The sequence below is a fragment of the Pteronotus mesoamericanus genome, unplaced genomic scaffold (assembly GCF_021234165.1).
Source record: "Pteronotus mesoamericanus isolate MK-2021 breed Mesoamerican mustached bat unplaced genomic scaffold, CSHL_Meso_final scaffold_85, whole genome shotgun sequence".
NCBI classification, from domain to species: domain Eukaryota; kingdom Metazoa; phylum Chordata; class Mammalia; order Chiroptera; family Mormoopidae; genus Pteronotus; species Pteronotus mesoamericanus.
In genome coordinates this window covers 70,309,225-70,334,860 of record NW_026555329.1, presented here as the reverse complement: position 1 = coordinate 70,334,860, position 25,636 = coordinate 70,309,225, and the positions used below count along the sequence as shown (strand labels likewise).

General features: G+C 43.2%; 1 protein-coding gene across 6 annotated transcripts in view; it reads right to left on the bottom strand.

Annotated features, from left to right (window-relative positions):
* Positions 1-25,636, bottom strand: part of CALD1 (caldesmon 1) — a 190,588-nt gene that overhangs the window by 71,224 nt on the left and 93,728 nt on the right. Inside the window, exon 1 of one of the 6 annotated variants that reach the window (XM_054563959.1) lies at positions 4,672-4,892. The exons of the other annotated variants lie outside the window; for them this stretch is intronic. Coding sequence (XP_054419934.1) covers positions 4,672-4,724 — 53 coding nt within the window. The 5' untranslated portion in view covers positions 4,725-4,892. Of the gene's footprint in view, positions 1-4,671; positions 4,893-25,636 lie in introns of those variants that run through there. 6 annotated transcript variants of the gene reach the window in all.

The window sequence follows — 25,636 nt, the reverse complement described above, 5'->3', positions numbered from 1 at the left end:
TTTCCTTCTGAGGATCAGAGGCAAAAAGTGAACAGGAAGAGACTGAGGAAGCTAATGTTTGATCAGCTGGCTGTACCAGGTCTGAGAGCATCCACAACCCCAAATGGAGCTGGGGACGTTGGCTGGTGGGTGTGGGGGAGGACAGGAGAAAGATGCCTGCAGTGGGTGGGGGGCTGAAAGACTAGATAATCTTGAAGCCGGAGCCTGAGAGTTGTCTTTCCCATGTTTGTAGTGCCTAGCCCAGCTGCACGAACCGGCACAGGAAAACCCTTCACGGAGATTTGTTGAATGAATGCATAGAAATGAGTGAGGTTTACAGATTTTTTTTTTTAAGCTCCTCTTAAAAATTCAATTAGGCTTGGAAATGCATCCAGGCAGTCCTGCCTTTATGAAAAGTTTGTTTCCAAAGCTTTAATTTGCAAATTAGTGTTTGGAACTTCAAACATTACACATGGCAGTTGAGACCTCTGGCCAGCCCACAACCACCTTTTTAGACCCAAGATGTATCTGAAGCTAGTATCCAGAAGTGAAACTGTGCTTTTTTATGGGGGGAAAAAAACATGTCCTCACTGGTCCAGTCAGAAGGGCCAGCAGCAAATTAGCCTCCAGATGGCAAAGGAGCACCTCTCCACCCCCATCCCCCACCCCCTCCGGCCCCGTTCCTCTTGCTGCGGTTAGACCTGCAGCTGCAAAGCCGTTTTTGATGGACTGGGAAGGACGTGAGGAGCAGCATGAAGTGAGGGCTCCTTTCAAGGACAGGCTTAGGTCAAAGGGAAGGGGAGGGAAAGAGAAATGAGCGAAGGGAAGACATCAACAAGGAGGGAAAGGCCTGGGGCCACCGGCTGCCTAGCCTGTGTGCTTGTGGCCAGCTGGCCAGGACGACACAGGCAGAAAGCCAATGCTGCCTCCCTAGGGATTTGGTGTCACCCGGACACGAGCAAGTCAGCAATATTATCTGCAGAGTTCCTGATAGATGTAAAGCACAATTGCCTTTTTCACTGCCGTTCTTTCTTATTTTTCATCCATAAATTGCCAGTAATAATTTCACCCTTCACCCGAGAAGAGATCCAGAAAAGTCAACCGTTTAAAGCTGATCTTTGAACTTGAAAGCAAGCAAAAATGGCCAGTTTCGTACGTAAACCAAGAATCCCAAAATGTCCCTGCCCTTTGCTTTGTAGGGGAGAAGGCCTCTCGCTCCTCCTCCACCTGGACCATTGACTTTTACCTTGAACACCATTCTAACAAACCAGGCTTACTGATATCTTTGGCTATAGCAGAATAGAGTGGGGTCACCAGAGGTGGGTGCTGTAGCAGCAATTAGAAGAGATAAAAGACATACATAGGAAGACAGAGGACATCACTTAATAATTGCACCCGCTTTTGGACGGGCGTCTTGTTATCTACCGAGGTATCACTGTTTCACAGCAAGATTTAAAAAACTGTGTTCATATCAACAATCCTCAGCAATTGGAAAGTGTTTCAAATATGTTGTAATATCTATTTGAAAGAAGGGAAAGAGAGTTTCTATTAAGTTTTTGGGTTTTTGTTACAAAGCGTAGCATGCTGGAAAATTGTCATGATACATTGTCCAGTAAGAGTAGATAATCCAGGTATTCCTAGACTTTTTATATATCCGAACATTTTTTCATGTATGTTTCTTCTGTCATTTCTGCTGAATCTTATATAATTATGCCAATCATTTATTTCCCTGCCATGTTTTTATCTTAGTTTCCGCAGAAAGCAATAGGATGAACTAAATAATTTCCTATTTTTTTTTCTATTCCAAGGTTTTAAAATTTACACACCCTTCCCCATTCATTTCAAACTGTGGCAGAGAAGCAGAACCTTTCCTTCTCAGGATGCAGCAAAGCACACTCGTTTCTAAGAAGTTTAAGTGTTAATGGACTAAAGCATGAATATTTACAAGCAACCCAAAATCGTGACTCAAGGAGACTTTACTAGGGCTTGGGAAAATGAGAAAAGTAGCGGTGAAAATATTAGACTACAAGTGACAGAATCTCAATAATCTAATGAGGAACAAATTAAGCAGCGTTTTTTATCTAAAGAACTGACGAGTCATTCACACCTGCCCCTGCAGAAAACAAGGCTCGGTTAAATCTTGACATTTAGGAATTTTAATGTGCCTCATTAAAAAAAAACAAAAAAAAAACAAGGCCAATCTCGCTCTGTAGGTGATGAAATGGATAATTATCTGATGCAAATGCAAAGGAATTTAAAATTCATTTTGCTAGGGACCTGTTTTGGCATTTAACCTACTACTTCTTCCAAAGCAAAAGGTGCAGAGGCGTTGTGTGTTCAAATGACTCAAATGAAAAACGTGAACCTGGATGAGCTGTTTGGTTTACCCAATAACAGGAAACTTAAAGGAGATGTTTTGAGCTTCAGCACCATGCTGGAAACTGAAGATTCAACGTAGCTCCTGCCTCCAAATGAATTACCCTCTATTAGGGGGATAACAGGCTTGCTCACCACTAACTTTAGTACAAGGCTAATAGGGAGGATGGACAAGGGTTGTTAGAATGGAGGGAAAAGAGGAACTGAGGAAGGCTCGTGGAGGAAGGCAGCGTTTGATCAGGGCCTTGGAGAACAGGAAGGAAGTCAGAAGCAGATGAGATAGACCTTCTCATCCCCCCCTACACTCCTCTGTCAGGCCCCGTCGCTCACCCCCCACCCCCACCCCCATCCCTTCTTTCCCCAGTGACCCTACCCACTCTGCTAAAACTTCCTTGGAATCCTAAGTCTCCATGGAACAGTTCAGAAACCTAAATGAATGCCTCCTCAGATGAGGAAACCAAGGCACAGGGGGTGTATCCCATGTAGGGAATTGAGGGAGCCAAGGAAGGAGGTGGCTTGTCCATGACGAGTTTAGGGAACAATGAGTGGTCCGATTTTACCAGAGGAGGGGGAGGGCAGAATGGGAAGAAATATTTAAGGCAGATGTGGAGAACTTTGCGAACCATACTAAGGAGAGTGGGCTCTAGCATCCCAGGTGGGGGGAGGTGGAGGCAGCAGGGACAGGATCCGAAAGGCTAGAGAGACTGAGGCTGGGACCAGATGAGAGGCAATTGCCATTGTCCAGGTGGGAGGCAGTAACTGTGAAAGTTCAGGAACTGACCGAGTGACGGAGAAGAGGGAGAGAGACACAAAGTAAGTAAACTGACAGAACCATAGAACCACAAGCATGATTGAGCGGGGGAAAAAGTCAGAACCAGGAATTGAGAGAGCAAGAGACTAAGAGAGAGACAAACGGAGAGAGGGGGCTCGTTCCTAGCATTGCAGGCTCCGTCACTGACCAGCGGTGTAGCCCCGGGCACCCTCCCCGCACGGGCCCCCCATGGGCCTCAGTTTCTGCCTCAGAAGTGGAGGCAACAGGATACTTCTGAGCTGTTCCATGGAGACCTAGGTTACCAAGGAAGTTTGGGTCCCGTGGGTGGGGAGAGAAGGGATCCCCGGGGAGCGGGGTGGCGGTGAGCAACGGGGCGTGATGGGGGTGTGTAGTGGGATGAGGTGCTCTGGATCCAAACCCGCCTATTTAACAGAACGTTTCCTTTATGGAACAGAATTCCCTGTGACATTAAATTTCTACAAGAAACCCCAAAACAAACAAACAAAAAAACCCAACTAGTTTGATAACCACTGGATGATAGAGGTAACCTCTCAAACCCCTCTGAACTAACCACATTTACAGAACCCGGTTATCCAAGAGATCTGCTCATATAGGGGATGTGGGTCTCGTTTTTAGGACCCCGCTGAGTTCCTCTGTTTATTTGATTTACTGTTGCACAAATGCTGGAGCAACTGGAACAACAATTGTCATGCTGACTCAGTGCCAAAACTCTCAAAAATGGGAAAGATTTACTGAAAGGCCACTTGGTGCGCTTCCTCTTGCGCGGTACCTTTTCCTGAGACTCGGTACGTTTTCCAAACGTCCTAAGCGCCAGTGGGAAAAGGTGCCTTGCCTGTGAGTACAAAAACACAGGCTTCACGACCGACTGCGGTCAGGCTTGGGGTAAGCTGAGTTACTGCTCTGGGTTCTTGTCTCTAGAATGAGAGGGTTGCAGCAAACACACCTACAGGCCCCTCTGAGCTTTAACATTCCGGAATTTCATGATCCTAAACCTTGGAGCCTGTTATCTCAGCAATTCCCAGATCAATAGCATGTGCTCCCAGCCTCTTTCTGTCACAGTCAGATGGTCAGTATATTAAGGGCTTTGGGCTGTTGACTTTAAGGATTGGGCAATGTGTGCTTTAGCCAAAATCCAAGTCCTGCAAACGGATCATTCTGAGCAGAGGGTTCAGGTCTAAATTAACAGCAGATCTCAAGACACACAATGCTTTGTGGCTTGGTATTTGGCATAGGGAAACCCTGAGCCTAGGCTAAACCCTTGCAAAGGTCTACAAACCACCATAAAAATGGAAAGGAGGGAAACCAATTGGAACAGCTGCAAGTTGAGGCCAGAAAGTCTCCTACAGGTCTGAAATGCCCATACTCGCTGCCTCCCTCTGCCTGCTGATTTCTCCTCTCTCTTCCCACTCTGATAATTAAAAATTTTTCTTTTACAACAACAATAAGAGAGAGAGAGAGAAAGAGAGAGAGAGAAAGAGAGAGAGAGAGAGAAATTAAACCAAAGAGGCAGAGCGAACACTCACTGGGAGAGTGCAGCCAGACTGCGTCTTCCCTGAGAACCGGATCCCCTGAGCATGTCTGCAGCTGGAAGGGGCGGAGGTGCTGGAGGTGCTGAGATCCTCTGGGGTGGTCAGGGTGGGGGCCAGGCGCCCTGAGGTGCCATGTTATCTGTGGCTGAAATGTAGTGTACAGGATGCTCCCGTGTTTTCCCTTTGTGTTAACACTTTTTGGTCTGTCCCTGTGACGAAAGTCTGGGCTTGTCCTCTGCCAAATCTACTCCTCCCCACCCTTTTTTTTTTTTTCCCCTCAGCACAGGATCATCAGAGAGCTGATTGTTATTTTTTACTGTAATCTCTCTAATAGAGGCCCATCGTGTTTAGATGGTAAAGGCACTGATTGCTTGGAGATTTTCAGAATGTTATTGCTGGTTAGTAGGGGCCAGGATCCCCAGTAGCTTTCATGATGAAGACTTTATGTGATTAATTACAAACAATTACTCCCAGGTAGAGAACTGGTCAAAGGAAAAGACGTGGAATCCATGTGGAACATAGTTGATCACAGTATTACTTGGATACACAATCCAGTTCTGAAGAGATCAACGGATATCAGCCCACTGAAAAGTTCAGCGGGTGCAGTTCCCAGGCCTTCCTTCTGAGCTCTGTTCTCAATTAGCATTGGTGGAGGTGGCTTCCAAAGCAAACAGTTCCCACTGAGAAATCAAATCTAAGAAACTCCTCTTATCCCTTTTTTCCAGGGAAAGATGCATGCATGATAGAAAAATGCAAAGCCAAGGCAAAGAGAAGTTAGACTGCCCAATCAGCAGTCAACTGGATTATACAGGATGTTCGGCGCTCATGCCCCTCCATGAAGCGAAAGCAACAGTCTGCCTAGTATACGCGGCAATAGCGGACCCAGTCCGCACCACGGCACCCTGCTGGTGGCCTCGTCAGCCAAGCTGGGCAAAGGAGGCTGGTCAGCAACAGCTTGGAAGGCAGCCAAATTTTAGCCCCTGAAGATAGGGTGGTGTTGACTATCTGGAGATGACCCACATCTGGGCTTGGGTCATGAATACATTTCTTTTTCTCTGACAAGCAATGAACGGACTGGGGCACGGAGCTCTTTCTGGGACTGGCTTGCTGTCAAATGAGAAGAACAACTCAGATCTTTACAATGGAAGGTTAAGGTGATTCTTTTGGGAATGAGCAGGAGAAGCAATCGACTTCACATGTCAAGGGCCCCTTTATAGAATGAAAACCGTCTTTGAGAACCACAGCGTCAAGCCACAAACAAGGACACAGGAACGCAGAACATTGGAACAATGCGCTTCGTGTTATGGAGCAGAAGTTCAGCAGCCGCTTTTGCGCTCAACTTAAAGGGGCTTAATTTAATTAGGTTCAATGTTCTCTTCACTTCAACAGGCTAAAAAATTTGGGTTGTTTTCCTACTTAAATACTATGCTGTCATTATCATCATAATTTATGGAGTAAATACAGTTTAATGAACTTCCAAGTTAACTATTTCCATATATCACTATGCACAGACACATTTACATATCTTTTTGATTATGTAAATTGTTATTCAACATATATTAACTATGTAAAGTACATGAGACACTCATAAAAAGAGCTATGTCTGCCTTCACACAAGAGGCCTTAATAAAACACTCACTGACTTGGCATGACTTTATTGCTCCAGAGCTGAGCTAGAAACATGTATTGAGGCATTTTGCTATTCTCCTTTCTACCAAATTTTGCCCATTTAATTTCTTGCCCTTGAAAAAAGTTCAGTGGCTTGCTGTAGCAGGCAGAATAATTGTTCCTCCCAAAGACCTGGATGCCCTAATCCCCAGAGCTTGTGAATTCGCTTGGCCAAAGGGACTTTAGATGCCATTAAGTTAAAGGCTTTGAGATGGGAAGATTATCCCGGATAATCTAGTTGTGCTCAATCTAATCACATGGGTCTTTATAGTCAGAGAACCCTCTCTGCTCTGCTCCAAGGGAGATAGGACTATAAAAGAATGGTCGGAGAGATACAAGTATTGCTGGCGCCGAAGCATGGCAGTATCTAGAAGCTGGAAAGGCAAAGAAACGTCTTCTCCCCCGGGGCCTCCAGGAAGGAATGCAGCCCTGCCCACACCTTGATTATAGCCCAGCGGGACCTGCGCAGGACTTCTAACCTTTAGAACAGTAGAGAGCAAGTCTGTGCTGTTTCAAGTCACCATGGTTGTGGCTCTTTGTTCCAGAAGCGGTAAAAAATGAATACATTTCTTTATGGGACTCATTTGCCCTTGGGAATATGTTTCACCTCTTTTCCCCTCCTCCCCACTGCCCATACTCTGATTCTGGGGTGGCAAATGTAGCTTTGCCAATATTCAAACTAAGCTCAAAAGGTTGTGTAAAAGGTACTCTAATGGACATCTACCAAGCTATTTTCCTAGCTGTGAGGCCAGGGAGAGGAAATCACACACAAGTTTAGTTGGTCCCTTGTCATTAACAGAACGTGTTTGGGATGTAGCTGTCTGTCTTTAGTTTGAGATAGTAAAACTCATGGGTGTTAAAGCTTGTGCTACTTACAGGGTACGGACGTGACACTACTGAAGAGAGAAGCGAGGCTGGGACCTGGGCAGACACCAGTGGGGAACAGAAAGAGCCCAGAAGTCAAGGGGGTTAGGTGCATTTGAGGGACAGGGAAAGAAGTGAGTTAGGAGAGGAAAACAGGCTGGGGTGGGCAACAGCTTCCAAGGAGCCCCCTGAGGGCCAGCTGGCTGGGGCTGGAGAGACCAGATGAGAGAAATTAGGAAGAATCTATCAAAAGGTAATTCGTGAACAGTGTTCCATTCCTGCAGAGACCAACAGGCCCGTGTGCTTTTGTTATGAAGGACAGACAGGTCCTCAGAATCTGCTTCCAGAGCTGTCTCTGAGAACTGAATTAACTATCATTTTTATTTTTATTTTTTTGGCACCATGGACAACTGGGCCAATTATGCTTCAGCAAAGATAGCAGATGTCACACATAGGACATTTCAGGATACTTACTAAAGGAAAAACGAAAGTCTTGGCCACTCTTAAGTTCTTCATGGCACCCTTCATTTCTGGATGCTTTGTCTAATTTTTCACCAAAGAGAGTCTGAACTGGGAAGGTTTGAGGGAGGTCAGGGAAAGAGAAAGGAATAGCTCCCACCACGGGGTGGTCCTTCATTAATAAAATATGATTGAAAAAATAACTTTACTTCATGGAGGTAGGAGACTGGACCACATGATCTGTTCCAGACTTTCTGGGCTGCAGTGCTTAGAGAGCAGCTTCTACCTTGGAGCAAGTCTCTAGGGCAAAGAGAGGTATGTGGGAAGTGCCTTCATGTGCTCAAGACACACACACACACACACACACAGCCATTTACCTCCTACAGAAACTCAACTTAAACCCAAAGACAATCGACCCAACGGTTCAAGCAATTTAAAGGGGATTTTTTTTTAAGGCTCTTAAAGAAAAATTTTCTTATAAAGAGCTTCATAGACTTGATATTCTTAGAATGAGGCAAAAGCTCTCGCCTAGAGAGCTGCTTGCCATGGGGTGAATGGAAATGGAGGTGAAGGAGTTAACTGCATAATGGCAGGCAGAACCTCTTTCTTCCTTTCCCTTGGCCCCTTAATAGTCTTCCTTCCACAGCTGATGACTTCGCACTTCCCTCTCTCCCAGCCCCGCCCCACCTCATGGCACCGGACATACTCCCTTCAACTACATTGCTTTGTGTTCTGTGATACTGCTTTTCTAGTGGATCCTCCTAAGAGGTCTTGTCGTAAAATACTCCTCCCTTTATCTTTCTCCCTTTGTGGAAAGGACAGACTCCTCTCTTTTCTCTTTCCTTCCTCTCCTTCCCCATCTTCTTTGCTAATGTCTTCGTGGTTCCTACTTATGTTCCTTTAGGAGCATGTGGTGCGCTGGGCAGGGGTAGAGGAATGAATGCAAGGACCGCTCTGGAAGGTCATGATTTACCCCTCATCTTAATCTTCCCGTGCAACCCCCTGTCCTTCACTAGAGTCCTGAAGGTGTTTGCTGACAAATTCCCTGAACCACTCCTTGCCTGGTCTTTGTCTAGGCCTGTAACATGTCCTGGGTTGCTACGCTCTCCTATCTCGCCTACAATGGTGGCCACACGGTTTCCTCCCAGCATGTTCCCCGCTTCACTCCTCCTCACGTAACACTATTTGAATATTTACTACAAGCAAGTCACCTAGTTAAGTGCTGTGGAGGATCCAAGGATAAGAAGATCAGACCCAAAAGGGGATGAGGTATGTATACCAAAATGTTAAAACAAGATGGAAAGTGAACCATACTCTGAAAACAGTAGAGCTGTACAGCACTTCACTTCAAGGGTGACATCCTATGATCAAGGGGCCAGCGTTTAATCACTCTTATGCTCAGTTTACTCCGTTATTGAACTTGACTTCCCATTGCCGAAACAGACCTCCACTTCTCTCTATTGGGGCCACAGATATGAAGTCATCCTTTAGTCTTGTCCTTTCCAGGCTAGATGCCAATGCCTATTTTTCCATTCTTTTAATATCAGCCTGAACTATAACAACTCTTCAACTGAGAAACCAATAGTGGACATAATAAAGACTAGACCAAGGTTGCATGTGCCTGGACGACGTCCCAGTGCTGCCTGCCACGTTCCTGTTCGCACATCCTAACATCGTTTTCGTGTTGACAACAGCATCTCTTCCAGAGATCGCCCATGCTAAATTTTTGTGCTAAATCACTTTTGGGCTAAATCCAGGTTTTTTTTTCCTTCTTTTCTAGGTTTGTTGCTTAGCCTATTTCCAGTATTTATCTGTAAAGCAATTTTTGTTATTATTTGCCTTTAATACAGACAACTTCATACTGTTTTCAGAGGCTCAGTTTGCAACTCTTTCAGGATACTCTCTGTTGCATTTGTCTCGTCTAAGATCTTGGTAACGTAAACAGGAAACTGAGGAACACAAAACCTGACTTCAAAAAGGGAGGGAAAAACCTTTCGAAGAACCCCTCCAGGAATGTCAATACCTGGAATGTCTAATTATCTATCTGAGGCAACACAGAGTTCAAGGTTCTAGGTGGCACCAATTCTGTGTTGATATATTTTTGACGCCCCACACCCCCTCACTAGGCTGTGAGATCCTTGAGGAGGGGGAACACGTCTTACTCATCTTTGTGAGCCTCCTCTCACCCCGGCTCGCACGGTACCTGGTACACAGTAGGCCTGTAATACATGCTGCATAAAATGATTAATGCTCATGGCTTCATGCAAATAATGGCCTTGACGAAGTCAATTCATTTTTTTCTGTAATGGAGTTGAGATGGGAGGTTAGGTGATGTGAGTGGTGGCCTGGCCTCAGGTTTAGTTGTGCCCAGGGCCAGAGATGAGGTACCTCTGGGTGTTGTGGGGGGGCCTGGGGAGATGACTGGCGGCGGGCTGGGGGAGGTGGCTGCTCCTGTGTGCGCTGGCATTGTTCCCTCGGCCCAGCCTTGTCACCACAGGCCCGTGCCTTGAGGAAACGTGGGTTGCAGAGCGGCTGGGGCTGTCTTCACAAGGCTTTTTCTGAGTTTGAGACCTGAGTCTGAGTTCTGAGCCTAGTCGGAATTAGGTCACCTGAGTTCTCAGCCTCTTGGTCACCTGGTGTTCAGGTGACCAAGAGTGATGCAGCAGAGGAGGGGGTCACTATTCCCCCTTCCCTACGGAGTGTGGAATGGTTTTGGAATTCTGGAGACCTGAAAGGAATGCACGGCCGCACTGGAATCTTGAAAGGTTGTATCACGAGGGCATGAGATAGCGTCTTGGACTCAGAGGCCCAGGGCCGGGTGGGCCCCAGGGCAGTGGCAGCTGAGGGCATTGTGCAAATGACTTCATGACAGAGAGGAGCCAGGGCCTCGTTGAGGCTGGCGCCCAATAGCTGGAAGCCATGGCAGGTCGCACATGGTGGTGGAGGGCACCATTGTGCGGGACAGACTTCCAGAAGCAATCGGAGGGGGCTTTTTAAAAAAAAAACACACTTTTGATTGGGGTTGTGGTAGTAGTCCTGCAGGATTAAGCATTAAGAATTATATTATTTGTATGAGTTATATGATTCTATTGATAGCCACAGGCAGATTCTAACCGAAGATACATGGGTGACAGCTATCAGATTTCTGTACCTTTTAAAATGACACTTTTATATTGAAGTCTTTTAAACAAACTAAAAGGAATAAGGAAACTACAGTGAACATCTGTGTGCTCAGCATCCAGCTTAAGAAAAGAAAACTTTCCGAGTCACAGCGCCCTGCGCGCTCCTCTGGGGTAGCCTTTCCTTCTGTGCCCCTGGAGCTAGCCGCCCCCCCGCCCCCCCCGCCCCCGGCCCGAATCTCCTCGAGTCCCAGCCACTTTCTTCGAACACCTTCCCCTCCTCTCGGCCTTCCATATCTGGTCTCGCCCCGGAGGGATCACCGTCAGCGCCACCATAGTGTGTGTTTGGTTCTAGGATGAAACAAGATGTGAGTGTAGGACTGAGACGTCCCTTCACCCTGTCTGGATACTTCCGTATTTTTCACAGTGAAATGAGGTCCCCTGACTATGATACTACCATTCAGTTAAAAGGAGAGTAATTTCTCCTTTCCAAGGCTAAACCCTGAGTCCCCGCACTCCTTGGCCGACTCCTCCCCTTTAGCATATCTTGACCTCTAGTTACATCCCCACCGGCAACCGAACACACATCTTCTGGCAGTGCAGTGCACCTTAACATTTACCTAAAGGAAATGTTTGTTCAGTGAAAGGTTAATTGGCATCTGCCACCAGTTGCCTGATATTTCCTGAAGCTTTCTGCCTCAGAGCCATTCCTTCTCCTTTTGCCAAGAGCCTTTGCTTGCTCGGATTATGGTGACTCCATAAGAACCAGTGCCTGGCCCCACCTCTACGAAGCCTTCCTAGGTTTGATGGTATTTCTTTGTAATTTATCATCTTAGGAGGACAGATGAGAAGGTTGGAGCCCACTCGTGTTTGCATGCAGTTGATAACTAGTTCTGTTGCCATGTATGAATGAGCCCCAGCTAACACACAGGGAAGCTCCCAACTTGTTTAAACTCTTTTGCAACAATTATTTAAGTCTATTGTGTAAATTCTTTTTAAAATCTGGGGGGTTTTAACGAGGTGGACTATTTTCTTTTTCTGAAGACAAAAGTTTCTATCTTAAAAGGATTATATCTCCAACTCCCTTCTCTTCTCCAGCTTGAAGTGCATCTTTAATAAAATACAACAGAAGTCGACTCTGAGTTCTGGTCAAGATGGCAGAGTAGGTGGATGCTGCACTCACCTCCTCCCATGACAAACTGAAAATGACAACTGAATTATAGAAAAATCAACCTGGATAACTGTCTGAAGGCTAGCCAAACAGAAGTCTCATAACTAAGGATATGAAGAAAAAGCCACATCAACACTGGTAGGAAGGGGCAGAGATCGTGAAACAAGCTGGCCCTCCTCCCACACTTTGGGAGGTTCAGATATCCTGAGGGTTATCTCAGCTGTAGAGGCACCCCCTAAAGAATGAGGGGTCAGTCAGCCCCATGCTGGGCACCCCAGCCTGGATATCTCCAGTGTCGAGAAGAAGAACCAACAAAAAATTTGGCTGTAAAAACCAGCAGGGATTCTGTCCATCCAGGGCAGACAGAAGGCTGCTGGAACCCCGGGCATCCTCTGAAAATCCCGGCTCACAAACTGGCACTCCCAGGCACTCACCTTAGGCTCCGGAGGCGGAGGGAGAGCGGCGGCAGGGGTGCCAGAGAAGTAGAGGGAGAAACTGAGTTGCGTGGCTTTGGAGTGAGGGCTGGAGGGGGAGCCGCCATTGCCCCTGTGTGGAGCCTTCCTCCCGCACGCCCGGCCAAACCTGGTCTGCAGTAGCCTTGCGGAATTCCACCAGCCTCACCCTGAGTACTTACTCCCTGAGACCCCGCCTTACCCAAATTGCGCACGGCCTGAGGTTCTTTCGGCAACATCAAGCCTGGGCCCGCATTGCAGTCTTTGTTTAAAAACACGCAAGGAATTCTGTCAAACTCTGGGGGTGTTAGACACCTACAGGGAGAGACTCTGTTGTGTAGCTTCAGGGAGAGGGCTGGAGGGACACCCGCCATTGTCCTTGGGTTGAGCCCCACCTGCACACAGCCAGATCTGCACTAGCCTGATGAGCTGCACTAGCTCCGCCCTGGCGCCCCCTTGAGACCCCGCGGCCCCACAAAGAGTCACAGGCAGGTAGCAGCTGGCATCAACGCACCTTGAGACTTTTTAAAAAAAAGATTTTATTTATTTATTTTTAGAGAGAGGGGAAAGGAGGGAGAGAAACATGGATGGGACAGAGAAACATCCATCAGTTGCTTCTTGTACACGCCCCAAATGCGAACTGACCCTGCAACCAAGGCATGTGACCTGACCAGGAGTAGAATTGGAGACCTTTCACTTTGCAGGATGACGCCCAACCAACAGGTCAGGCTTCCTGAGACTTTTGAGCAGCAGCCTCAGGCCCAGCACTCGTGCCAAACCTGAACCAGGGGTATGACCCTGGTGAACGTCACTCACCCCCCACTGGTGATGCCCTGAGACCCTGCCGCACTGGACTTGCATTCTGCCGCAGGCTCTTCCAGCAGCTGAGCCTTGTGGGGAGCTGGCAGGTATCAATGGGCCTTCGGCTTTTGCTCACCTACTGCAGGCGCAATACCGGTAGCAGCTGGCCTCAGTTCACAGTGTGGGCCCTCCAACGTGCGTTCCCCCAGCACGGGCAGCTACCAACTGCAGATTGTCTTGTAGCTCCTAACAGGTAGCTCAGGCCAGTCACCAACAGATCTGACATTACCTGCCCTAGGGTCCCTCCCAAGAGGCCCAAGAACCAGCACATCCATCTGGTGGTTGGCTTCAGAGTCCAACAGGGTACCAATTGGCTCCACAGGTGGTATACGAAAAGGGAGGTCCTGGCGGGTGCCTGACCCCGTTGGGGTGACTCACACTCTCTGTGGTGTCAGCACAGAAATACAAAAGCTTATAAGAAAAGAGTACCAGCAATGATATGCCAACAAATTGGGCAATCTACAAGAAATGGGTACGTTCCTAGAAACACGCTCTTCCAAGACTGAATAGAAAAGAAACTCCAAACAGACTGATTACTACCAACAAAAGTGAATCAGTCACCAAAAAACTCCCAGGAAACAGAAGTTCTGAATTGGGATGGCCTTGCAGGGGAATTTTAGCAAATAGTCTAAGAATGAACACCTATCCTTCTCAAAATACTCCAAAAATTTTAAGAGAAGGGAAGGCTCCCATGCTCACTTTATGAAGCCGCTATTATCCTGATTCCAAAAGCATATACACATATTACAGAAAAAGAAAGTTATAGGCCAATATCCCAGCTGAAGATCGTTGCTGAAATGCTCAACAAAACATTAGCAAACCAAATGCAGCAACACATTAAAAAAATCATACATCATGATCAAATAGGTTTTGTTCCTGGGATGCAAATTTGGTTCAGTATCCACAAATTAATTAACATGATACACCATATAAAGAAAATGAAGGATAAAAATCATACGATCGAATCAAGAGATGCAGAAAAAGCATTTGACAAAATCTGGCTTCCACTTATAAAAACTCTCAGCAAACTGGGAGTAGAACAAACATATCTTAACATAAGAAAGACCATAAATGACAAACCACAGCTTACATCACACTCAGAGGGGAAAAGCTAAAAGTGTTTCCCTCAAGATCAGGAGCAAGAAGGGTTGTCTACTTTCACCACTTTTATTCTTCATACTATTGGAAGTCCTAGCCATGGCAGTCAGACAAAGGGGAAAAAAGGCATCCAGACTGGAAAAAAGTAAAACTCATTATTTGTAGAGGAAATGATAGCTTAAAGATTTCACCAAAAAACTATTAGAACTAATAAATAAATTCAGTAACGTAGCAGGACACAAAATTAATATTCAGAAAATGGTTGCATTTTTATATACCAATCATTTATCAAAAAGAGAAAATTTTTTAAAATTCCATCTATAATTGCATCAAAAACAAATTTAACACTCTGGTCAGTGTGGCTCAGTTTGTTGGAGCGTCATCCTGTAACTGAAAGGTTAGGATGTGATTCCCAATAAAAGAATATATCTAGGTCGTAGGTTCAGTCCCCGGTCAGGGCACGTATGATCCCCAGTCCGAGTGTGTATGGGAGGAAACCAATCGATGCTTCTTTCTTGCATCGATATTTCTCTCTCTCCTTTCCTCTCTCTGTGGAAGCAATGAGCCAATACCTTCAGGTAAGAATAAAAAAAAATTAACCAAGGAGGTAAAAGACCTGAACTCAGAAAATTAGAAGACATTGAAGAAACTGAAGAAGATACAAGTAAATAGAAGCATATACAATAACATGCTCATGGATAGGAAAAAAGTAACATTGTTATAACGTCTATAGCACCCAAAGCAATCTTTAAATTCAACATAATCCTTATCAAAATACCAATGGCACTTTTCACAGAACTAGAACAAATAATCCCAAAATTTACACGCAACTATAAAAGAACCAAAATGGCCATAGCAGTCTTGAGAAAGAAGAACCAAGTTGGAGGAATCACACTATCTGTTATCAAACTATACTACAAAGCTATAGTAATCAAAACAGCATCATACTGGCATAAAAACAGATTCATGGATCAGTGAAACAGAATAGAGAGCCCAGAAATAAACCCACGCCTATATGGTCAATTAATATATGACAAAGGAGGCAAGAACATACAATGGTGTAAAGACAGTCTACTCAATAAATGGTGTTGCAAAAATTGGACAGGTACATGCAAAAAAAAAAAATGTGGTCACTTTAAACCATATACAAGAATAAACTCAAAATAGATTAAAGACTTAAATGTAAGAACCGAAACCATAAATCTCCTAGAGAAAACATAGGCAGTAAAACCTCAGATATTTTTCTTAGTAATATTTTTTTCTGATACATCTTCTCCGGCAAGGGGAGCAAAGGAAAAATTAAACAAATGGGACTACATCAAATTAAAAAGGTTTTCACAGCAAAGGGAATCATCAATAAAACAAAAAGACAACCTACTGAACGGGAGAAGATATTCTTCAATGGTGCATCTGATAAGGAGTTAATATCCAAAATTTATAAAGAACTTATATAACTCAACACCCCAAAAACAAACAATCCAATATTAAAATGAATAGAGGAGCTGAACAGACACTTCTTCAAACAGGACATACAGATGACCAACAGACATAAAAAGACGCTGAATGTCACTATGTACTAGAGAAATGAAAATTAAAACCATAATGAGGTATCACCTCATACTTGTCAGGATGGCTATCATCAGTAAATCAATAAACAACAAATGTTGACTAGGATGTGGAGCAAAGGGAACCCTCATGCACTCTTGGTGGATTTGCAAATTGGTGGAACCACTATGGAAAACAATGTGCAGGTTCCTCAAAAAATTAAAAAAGAGAACTAACTCCTTGTGACTTAGCAATTCCATATCCAGGTGTACATTTGAAGAAATCCAAAACACTAATTTGAAAAGATAAATGCTCCCCTATGTTCACTACAGCATTATTTGCAATAGTCAAGATATGGAAGCAACCCAAGTGCCCATGAGCAGACGAGTGGATAAGGAAGATCTGGTGGTACATGTATATACTGGAATATTACTTGGTCCAAAAATAAATAAATAAAAGGAAATCTTACCATTTGAAACAACATGGACAGACCTACAGGGTATTATACTAAGTGAAATAAATCAGACAGAGAAAGACAAATACCATATGAGGTCACCGATATGTAGAATCTGAAGAATAACATAAATGAACAAACAAAGCAGATAGAGAGGGCAAATTGAGGGTTGCCAGATAGGAGAGGGGTTCAGGAGCTGGGTGAATAAGGTGAAGGGGTTAAGAAGTACAAATTGGTAGTTATAAAACTGTCATGGGGATGTAATATACAGCATAGGAAATATAGTCAATAATAATGTAATAATGTAATAACTGTGTATGGTGCCAGGTAGGCACTGGAATTATCTAGGGGATCACTTTGTAAATTTTATAATTTATCCACTATCCTGTACATGGGCAACCAATACAAAATAATATTAAATGCCAACTGTAATTGAAAAAAAAAATTTTAGAAGTTAATTCCCCCCACTCCCCCAACTAAAACAATAACACAATGCTTCAAAATAGCAGGGCTCTGACCTCAGTTTCTTGAATGAATCGTTGCTGGAGTGAGTCTATAGAACCCTGGTTCTTTCCCAGTGAAAATAGTATCTAGGAAAGAAGTCTGTACATGGAGGATATAATTTCTATTCACTTTAGAATATAGAGTGAATAGATACACTTAAACTGTGAAGGAAATTAAGAAACTATCATGGGGATTCAAAGAACATGTTTTTAGTGCAGGAAAAAAGTCAGATCTTCAAAGGAGGCATGTTAGCTCATAAGCCACAGAATCCTCACTGTGTACCACTCTTGTTAAAATTATCCAAATATTTCTACAACCATAAATTTATTTTCTGGTGTTCACATTATGCATCTGGATATTAAATTTACACATGAATTTTATAGCTGGAATCAAATCCAGATTTTTCCCTGTTATACCATATAATGTCTAAATAAATATTGATTTTTTTTCTGGGGAGGTCAGACCTGGATTAAAGCATATATTTATTCTTATTCTTACAAAAGTAGTCCATTACATGTTTTGGATACTTTGGGTATATGGTTTATTATTTATATTACATATGTGACATTTTGTTAGGTGATGTCCTATTTTATAATTAACAGGTCACACCAATCAGCTCATGATTATGACATCTAACTATAGGTACAAAGAGATAGAAGGCTTCACAGAGCCCTGTCGATTCATTGTTCATGTGTACATACCTTTTCTCATCAAAGTAAATTACAATAATTTTGCTGGCAAAGATACTTCCTAACACCTCTTTCGCATCTGATAACAGGCTAGAATAGTGTTCAGTATATAGCAGATACTCAGTAAATACCTGTAATTTGTTTGGGACAACAATGGATAGAGATGCCCAGGAAGGCTGTCTGGCTCGTGCTCCCAGGAAGTGGCATATTTTAGATAGCTCTAGTGCACCAGCAACTCGATCCTGGGAGTTCTTAAAAGTTGACAGGTCTCAGGGAGGCTAACTGGCTCACAGACTCACAGGAGACTGATGTAGACATCAGAATGCCAGCCAATGCCAGTAAATGCTGATTAATTAAGACAGGGCCCTCCTCAGAGCCTGAGGAGCTCTCCTTTCCCAACCAGAGCAGCACAGTTCCCCAAGCTGGAACGTCAGGAAGGCTCACAGTCACCGGGGACTGCAACGTGAGTGTGGAGTCACAGCAACGGGAGGCGGTATCTCACCTACATCAGGGGAGGACAGAGGAAACACCTCCCTCAGTAGAACGCACACTTCTCATGTCACAAGCATAGGAACCCGGAGGTGCAAGGTCTGTCTAATCTGGATATTTCTGGATGCCCAATGCCAGCCCTGGTCTTGAACCTGCCATTCATGCAGACCTCTCCTACGGGCTCCGTCTTTCTTCAGACTTCCTAATGACATATGATTGGGACTGAATGTTTGAGTCCCTTTGAAATTCATATGTTGAAATCCTAACCCTCAATGTGTTGACAGAAAGGGGGGGGGCCCCTGAGAGGCAATGAGGTCATGAGTGTAGAGTCCCCAGAAATGGGATTAGTGTCCCTATAATAAAAAGATATGAGAGATCTTGCTTTTTCTCTCTCGACTGTGTGAGGATACAAGAAGACAGCCAACAGCAAATGAGGAAGTGGGCGCTCACCAGACACCGGATCTGCCAGCACCTTGATCCTCAATTTCCCAGCCTTCAGAACTGTAAGAAATAAGTGTTTTAAGCCACCCCATCTGTGGTATTTATTATAGCAGCGCAAACTGACTAAGACAATAAATTGCAGTTAGATTCCATTTGCTTGCATCTGGGAGACTTACTGTGATAGGATACTTACGTGTTGAATTTATTAGAAATATTCTTTGGTAGAATTTTTGGGTGCTTTTATGGTGGCAGCTTATGAAGAGATTAGAAATAGACTAGGAGAAAGCTTTAGGGTGCTCTTTTCCTTTGAAATCATTGAGCGATGAAATCAAGCTATTATTAGGATCAAGGCAGGAAAAGCCAATGGAGCTCTTCTTTGCGCATTAATTTATAGAATAGAACCAGGCAAGTTTTCTAGTGAAAACATTTAATAAAAAAAAAAAATCCGTTTCATTTTTCTTATTTAAAAGCTAAAAGCCATCTGGAAAGCTTTTTAATTTTAAGACCTCATGAAGACAACAAAGAAAGTAAAATAGATGATACTTATACAAAAAGTAGCAGACAGTCACTTCTAATTTGAAAGCCAGTGATCTGAAATATGCATGCAGCTTTCTAAAACATGTTTCAAAGTAGAGAGGGCTGATGTAATCTGAGATTCTCCTAAGTATTTTAGAATTCAGAGTCTTCCTAGGATAACTTCAAATTATCTTTCCTTCTGACTCTTTCCCAGTGGGTCTAAGAGTTAAAAATTAAAAGATTCAATTCTGAGGCTATTTTGTAGTGATTCCAATCTACGGGTTCTGGGTGTTTCAGTACATTAAATTTATTTTAATTACAAATTTTATGATAATAAATTAACTAAAAGGCATACTTGAATTAACTAAGAAACTCAATGCTTAGTGTAGAATGTATCACAGTCAACATTAACTGAATTATTTGAATTTTAATTTAGAGATTTGACTAATAGTTACTTAGAAATACTCCTCTTTCTTCTAAACAGTACTTCTCGAGGTGTACAAACTCTTTATGAAAACAAAAAATGTTCCACTTCACTGAAAAGAAATCACCCCCCTATTACTTGATTAAAAAATCTTGGATTCTAATACATTTCTTTATTCCTTCTTTTTTTCTTGGTTCATCACTATGTCCCAACACTAGAAAACAATCCACTATTTAGAGTTTCAACTTGAGACCCAACTTGTATGTTGAACACTCTCTATTTCAGAAAGAAATATTGGTCTGAGGTTGGCCATCCTCCTGGGATTAAATGAAGAAGTTTACTCCTCCGGACCACAAACTTGGTCTTTCATTAGAGAAATTCTCGATTATACTGTTTGTTCACTGTTGGACTCCTGAGGGTTTGGTATGAACCCTGTAATTTGATGATTATCTGGTCTTACAATGCAGATGTTAATTGCAAATAACACTAGGGACTTATTTAATATCAGAGCACATAGACCAACTAAAGGGAACTGACTCACCATTTTAACATCATTTGCCTTCATCATGCAACTAAATCAGCATAATGATCAAAATTATATGATGAAGAAGTCCAATTATCCTTAACAATCAGAGAAATACAAGAGATGAGTTTCTTCGTATCTCTAGAGAAAAAGATATGAAGTCAAAATTCCAGCGGCTCAGCAGGGGCCGGATGGCATCCCAAAGAAGCTATGAACAGTGTCATGCACAGCGGTCCCTGCCATCCTGTCTCCCTTTAATACCTTAGCAAATACAGCAAAGCTCTGCCCTTGTACACAGATGGGATTTGAAGTATCTGTTCATGCGTTCATTCATTCATTCATTCATTCATTCACTCATTCATTCAATATTGCATACATGGCCTGGAAGCCGGGGGCCCCTGTTGTATGGCACTTTCTCTGTGTCTGATTTTTGATAGCCTAGAATGCCTGAGGGCCAGTCAGATAGCACAAGACAGAATGAGAGGTGTGAAAATTCCTTTGAAAAACAGTGTATGACCGAGTGAAATTTTCAACTCCAGATAGAGTTAAACAGAAGTGAATCTGATTTAAATGAATCACACAGGCACTTCTGCATGATAAACACGTGCCACGTGTACCAACCCTTTACACTTTTGATGGTATTTTTGCATATCTCATTTAATTTTCTCAGCACGCTGAGAAGTGCTACTTCTCCTTTACAGATGAAGAAGCCTGGATCTGCTAAACCTTTATCCAAAATTGGAGTAAAGGACCAGTCTCCAGATTTTCCCCTGCCACTGACTATGCACTCACGGACACATGACTTTGCAAGCCTGGGTCCAATAAATTGGATTGCCAAACCTTTTTCAGAGAAGTGGGGGAGGAAGCCTTAATTTCTGGCCACGTAACCCAATAGGATACCAGACTTTGTGTCCTAGCAGTAATTCTACACTTCAGTCAGAGTTCTCCTGGTAAACTAACTCCTTTCTGAAATGCATGCCTCCTCAGTTCAGCCCTACCATAGCTCTGTCAAATGCCTTACTGAGAGAGAGTTTATGTTCATGTGTCTATGGTGTGAGGCACTTAGAAATGAAAGGATTAGGAATTTCCATCCTGCCTCAGCCTCGAGTTTTACAAAAAACCTCATCCTGTTCAGTGCATGAACTACGGAGCTTCTGGAGCAATGATACTCCCTGGGTAGCCTGGATAAACGCTGAGGATCCTGGCTCAGAAGACAGGCGTTTGGAATGCTGGGCTCCCACGGTTCTGTAGCAAGAACTTAAGTCTCCCTTTCAGAAGGGGAGGAGCAGGAAGGAAGAGCATCAGATAGCAACGCTATCTATATCACAATTTTCAGCCAAGGCTCCTTAACGGTAGTTTCTCATCTTCTTCATCAAGGAAAGAGAAACGATGAAGGAATATTAGATCCTCCCAAGTGGGTCCCCACTAAAATAAATCAAGAATTACACAACGGTATTGATTAGAGAAACAGGACTGTTTGAGGAAGGAGTGGGCAGAGGTATCCATCTACTGCAGTTGTAATGGCGCCTTGGGAAGGATTATACCTGCTGAGCTTGCTTGTCTTCGTACCAGCACAATAACCCATCCTGCTCATCTGTTTGTTCACTTCCTGTCTAGTGATTTCCCATATTAGTCTCTTGAGTTGCCCAGAAAGACCTGCCAACAGTGCAAGGTTTTCTGTGGGAATCAAACACGGGTCGGCTGCTGTTATTCTGAGTAAGCACCAGAGAGCGACAGCTCCAGAAATAAAGGGCTCTTTCATTACCTAGCTGCCGGGCCGGCTCTGGGAGGTATCAAGCTTTCGTTTGGAGAGCCCCTATGGACGCGAAATTCCCACTGGACAGTAAGGCCCAGGAGAGCCTTAGGAAAATAAAAAGGGTGTATTGAGCCATTTTCTGGATCCTATTGGCTGGATTCCTAAATGGTACAGAAAAGTGGAAGCCGGTGGCATTGTGACACGAGATAGCTCATGTCACCCACAGTGGAAAATGTGAACATCGAAAGAATTTCCTATTCTAAACAATTTGCAGTTTCAAATACACTCTCTGAAGACTCTTCTAAAGGCACAGGCTATGGCTGCTATTTATAGTGGCCAATGTGTACTTTACCAAGATTTTTATTCCAACAAAGGAACTGATGCAGAGAGTTATTAAAATGGAAAATAAACCCTCCCATTTTAACTTTGTCAGTTGGTACTAATCTCAAATACTATGTCAGGGCTCACTAACTGGAAGGAAGACCAGTACAAATCATGAAATATTTTAAAAGAAATTCAGTTGAAAATATGCTCAGTCTACCTGGTGACTTTCACCAGGCTAACCAAACATTACAAACTTCTTTATAAATTGCATAAAGAAAAATGATTTATAATGAGCAAATTAGGCGTTTAAATGTAAGGGCATGTTTCCAAAGTTTTAAAAAACTTTTAAAAGCTATACTCTCAAGTGTTTAAAAACTAAGCCATGGAATGTAGCTTACATATTTAACAAGTTAATCAAATTCTTTACTTATAAATAGTTCAAAATTATACTTTTCTACCATCCTAGAATAAATAATAAAAATTCAAAAATGGAGGAATCTGAACAACTGAAGATTTACAATAAACTATTAACTGGTTTTCCAGTTGCTGATGAGTGTGGCTATTAGACAGCAAACTAGTGAAAAGAACTGATTTGATTCACAAAGTATGCACATTATTTCTCTTGAACCTCATTCACACATGAAGGAGAATCTATTTATACAGCCACCAAATCTTCCCGACATGCTCTTGTTTCACATCTGGTGGTACTATCTAGTAACATTGTTAAGGACCTTTGGAATAATAAAGATCAAGAACTTCCCTAGAACACTTCAAGGAAACTGAGATGGAGTTCCCTTGACAAAGACTTTGGAATAGTCTGCAATCATTCCTGTCCGCCTCTCCCAGCCGGGCAAACGATGGCTGCAAATGCAGACCTCTTCTTCCTGGCTGGTAGGGAGAAAAACCAGTGGGCAGGGTAGATAGAGTCCACATACATATTTGATAGCCTTCATTCCATTTTTATTTCATTTTGATGAGATTTCTTTGCCCATAGAGACTTCGTAATACTTCTACAAGTTTCCCAGTTTAAGAGAACAGGACTTCTTTGGTCATGTGTATTTAGACAGGCAAGCTTCTTGTCCTCTCTAAAGCAGTAACCAAAAGCCTCTCAAATATGTGTGTGTGTGTGTGTGCGTGTGTGTGTGTGTGTATACACACACACATATGTAAATAAAATGAGGTCTGTCTGGGAAAAGTCCAGCCATTGTTAATATAATGAGAATGGATTGCATGACATTGATGTAACCTGACAGCCAAGAACAGGCTGGCATGAGCATGTGTGAACAATGATGACTTCACTGTACTAGTTGGGGGGGGGGGGTGGCAGATGCCGTTGAGCGAGCATGTGTACTATGTGGTCATCGTATTCACAATGACTGAGAGGGCAGAGGAACAAATCTGCATCAAATTTTGCATTAAACTTCAACATTTCTCCATGGAAACCATTTGGATGATTCGGAAGGCTGCAGCTTGGGCAACTGGTGATTGGTAGCTTCATCATGACAACGTACCCACTCATGCATCACGTCTCATGCAGTTGTTTGGTGAAACATCAAATCACCCAGGTGACTCGGCCTTCCTATAGCCCAGATTTGGCACCGTGTGACTTCTGGCTTTTCCCAAAACTAAAATCACCTTTGAAAGGGAGGATATTTCAGACCATCAGTGAGATTCAGGAAAATACGACAGGGCACCTGATGGTGATCAGGAGAACTGTGTGAGGTCCCAAGGTGCCTACTTTGAAGGGGACTGAAGCGCATCATTGTCCTATGTACAATGTTTCTTATATTTTGTATCTCCTTCAGTAAATGTGTCTATTTTTCATATTACATGGCTGGATACCTTCTGGACAGACCTCATATATATACTTGTATCATAGATACAATACATATCATATATATTATCTAATCATCCATCCATCCATCTATCCATCCACCCATCCCTCCATCCATCGCTTTATAATCTACATGAAACCTAATGAGGAGGAACAGTTATGGTGGCCATTTTCCTTGAAAATGAGAAAATGGGCTTAGAGAAGCTAAGTAGAGTTATCCTTACTAACCCAGCCATGATTCAAACCCAAGTCTGCATGATCCTGTCTTCTGGAAGGCATCGAGTCTGTGTCCCCTCGCCAGCTGGCCCATCCTTCCAAAAGACAGTAGCGGTAAAGGTAAAACACAAAATCCTCTTTAAGGAATCAAATCAGTTCATATTTCTTTCCTATTTAGAGAGAAATAAATATCCTTTGAACTTGCTAAAATGAAACTGGTAAGGATGGAGAAATCCTACATAATAACTTAGTATCATAATTAAGCTGTGTTTAAAGAAATCTTGCCAAGACCACAGATACCAAATAAAAGACTTCCAAAATTGATGGCAAATGGGGTTCTATTTGCAAAACCATCACAGTAGTTTTCCCCACCTTGACTCAGATGGCAAAGTTTTACTCCCAGTTCCTAACAGTTAACTGTTTTCACTCTGCCTATCCACTTACCTTTCTTTGCTTTTCATTTTATTCACTGTGATCTGAACTAATCTCATTGTATTTAGAAATATTATCCATAAGCTTTTTTTAAGTAAAAAAAAAAAAATTCTACATGCAATACACTATAGTACACACTCATTTCTTGAAAGCACACAGTTTTCCTAATCAATAGCCATGGCATTTTTTTTTTTAACAGACAGCTCCATCATTCAGGGGTCTGCTCCGTGCAGGCAGACTCTGCCTCAGCTTAGCTGGGTGATCTTGAGCAGGTTGGCATCCCTACACTTAAGTTTTTGCATATGCAAAATGGAGTTTTTAATATTCATTAGCTCAAGGATTCTTGGCCCAGAGTTCATGGGTCCCCAGGAGGCCTGTGGATGGAGGTCCATGACGCCACTGAAAATAAGTGCCAAGTTTTGTGGGTGCATGTGTGCATTTTTTTTGGAGGAGAGTCTAAGGCTTTCATCAGAGACTCAAAGTAGTGTGGGGTCCAAAAATGAAAAAGTAACATTCCAGCACAGAAGATTATCTGTAGAGTCACTGACAGCCTTAGGTTTTTATGAGTGATGATGTGACTAAATCCCTGTCCTAATGGTGAATACAGTCTTATTGAGAAAAATCCAGGAGAAAGCCAAGAGTAGTTATGCCAACAGCCTTCTTTGGCTTGAGGGGAAACACTTGATCCTCTCTGTTTATATTTTTCTGTGAAATGGGAATAACATGGGAGTTTTTTGAGGGCAAACAAAACAATGAGTGCATCTAGGCATGTAAGCAATTCCTCTGAATGAGCATAAAGAACAGTTCAATTAAGCCCAATAGCTTCCTTTAGCCTGTGGCCACAAACTGCCTGAAATGATTTCTCCCCCTCCCCATCTTAGGGAGTTATTTGGCATTGTAGAGATGGTGGACCTTTAGCCAAGACAACCAATGAAAAATTCCATTGATCAATTTATTGTAGTGGAAAGGTTTTGAGATTTGAGATAAGCAGCCCGATTGTACTCCATTATCTATATGAACTTGGACATGTTTCTTAACCTTTCAGACATGCCGACTCCTCAGTGATAAAATAGGAATGATAATATCCATGTCTGCTGTGGACCGAATGTTCATGTCCCCC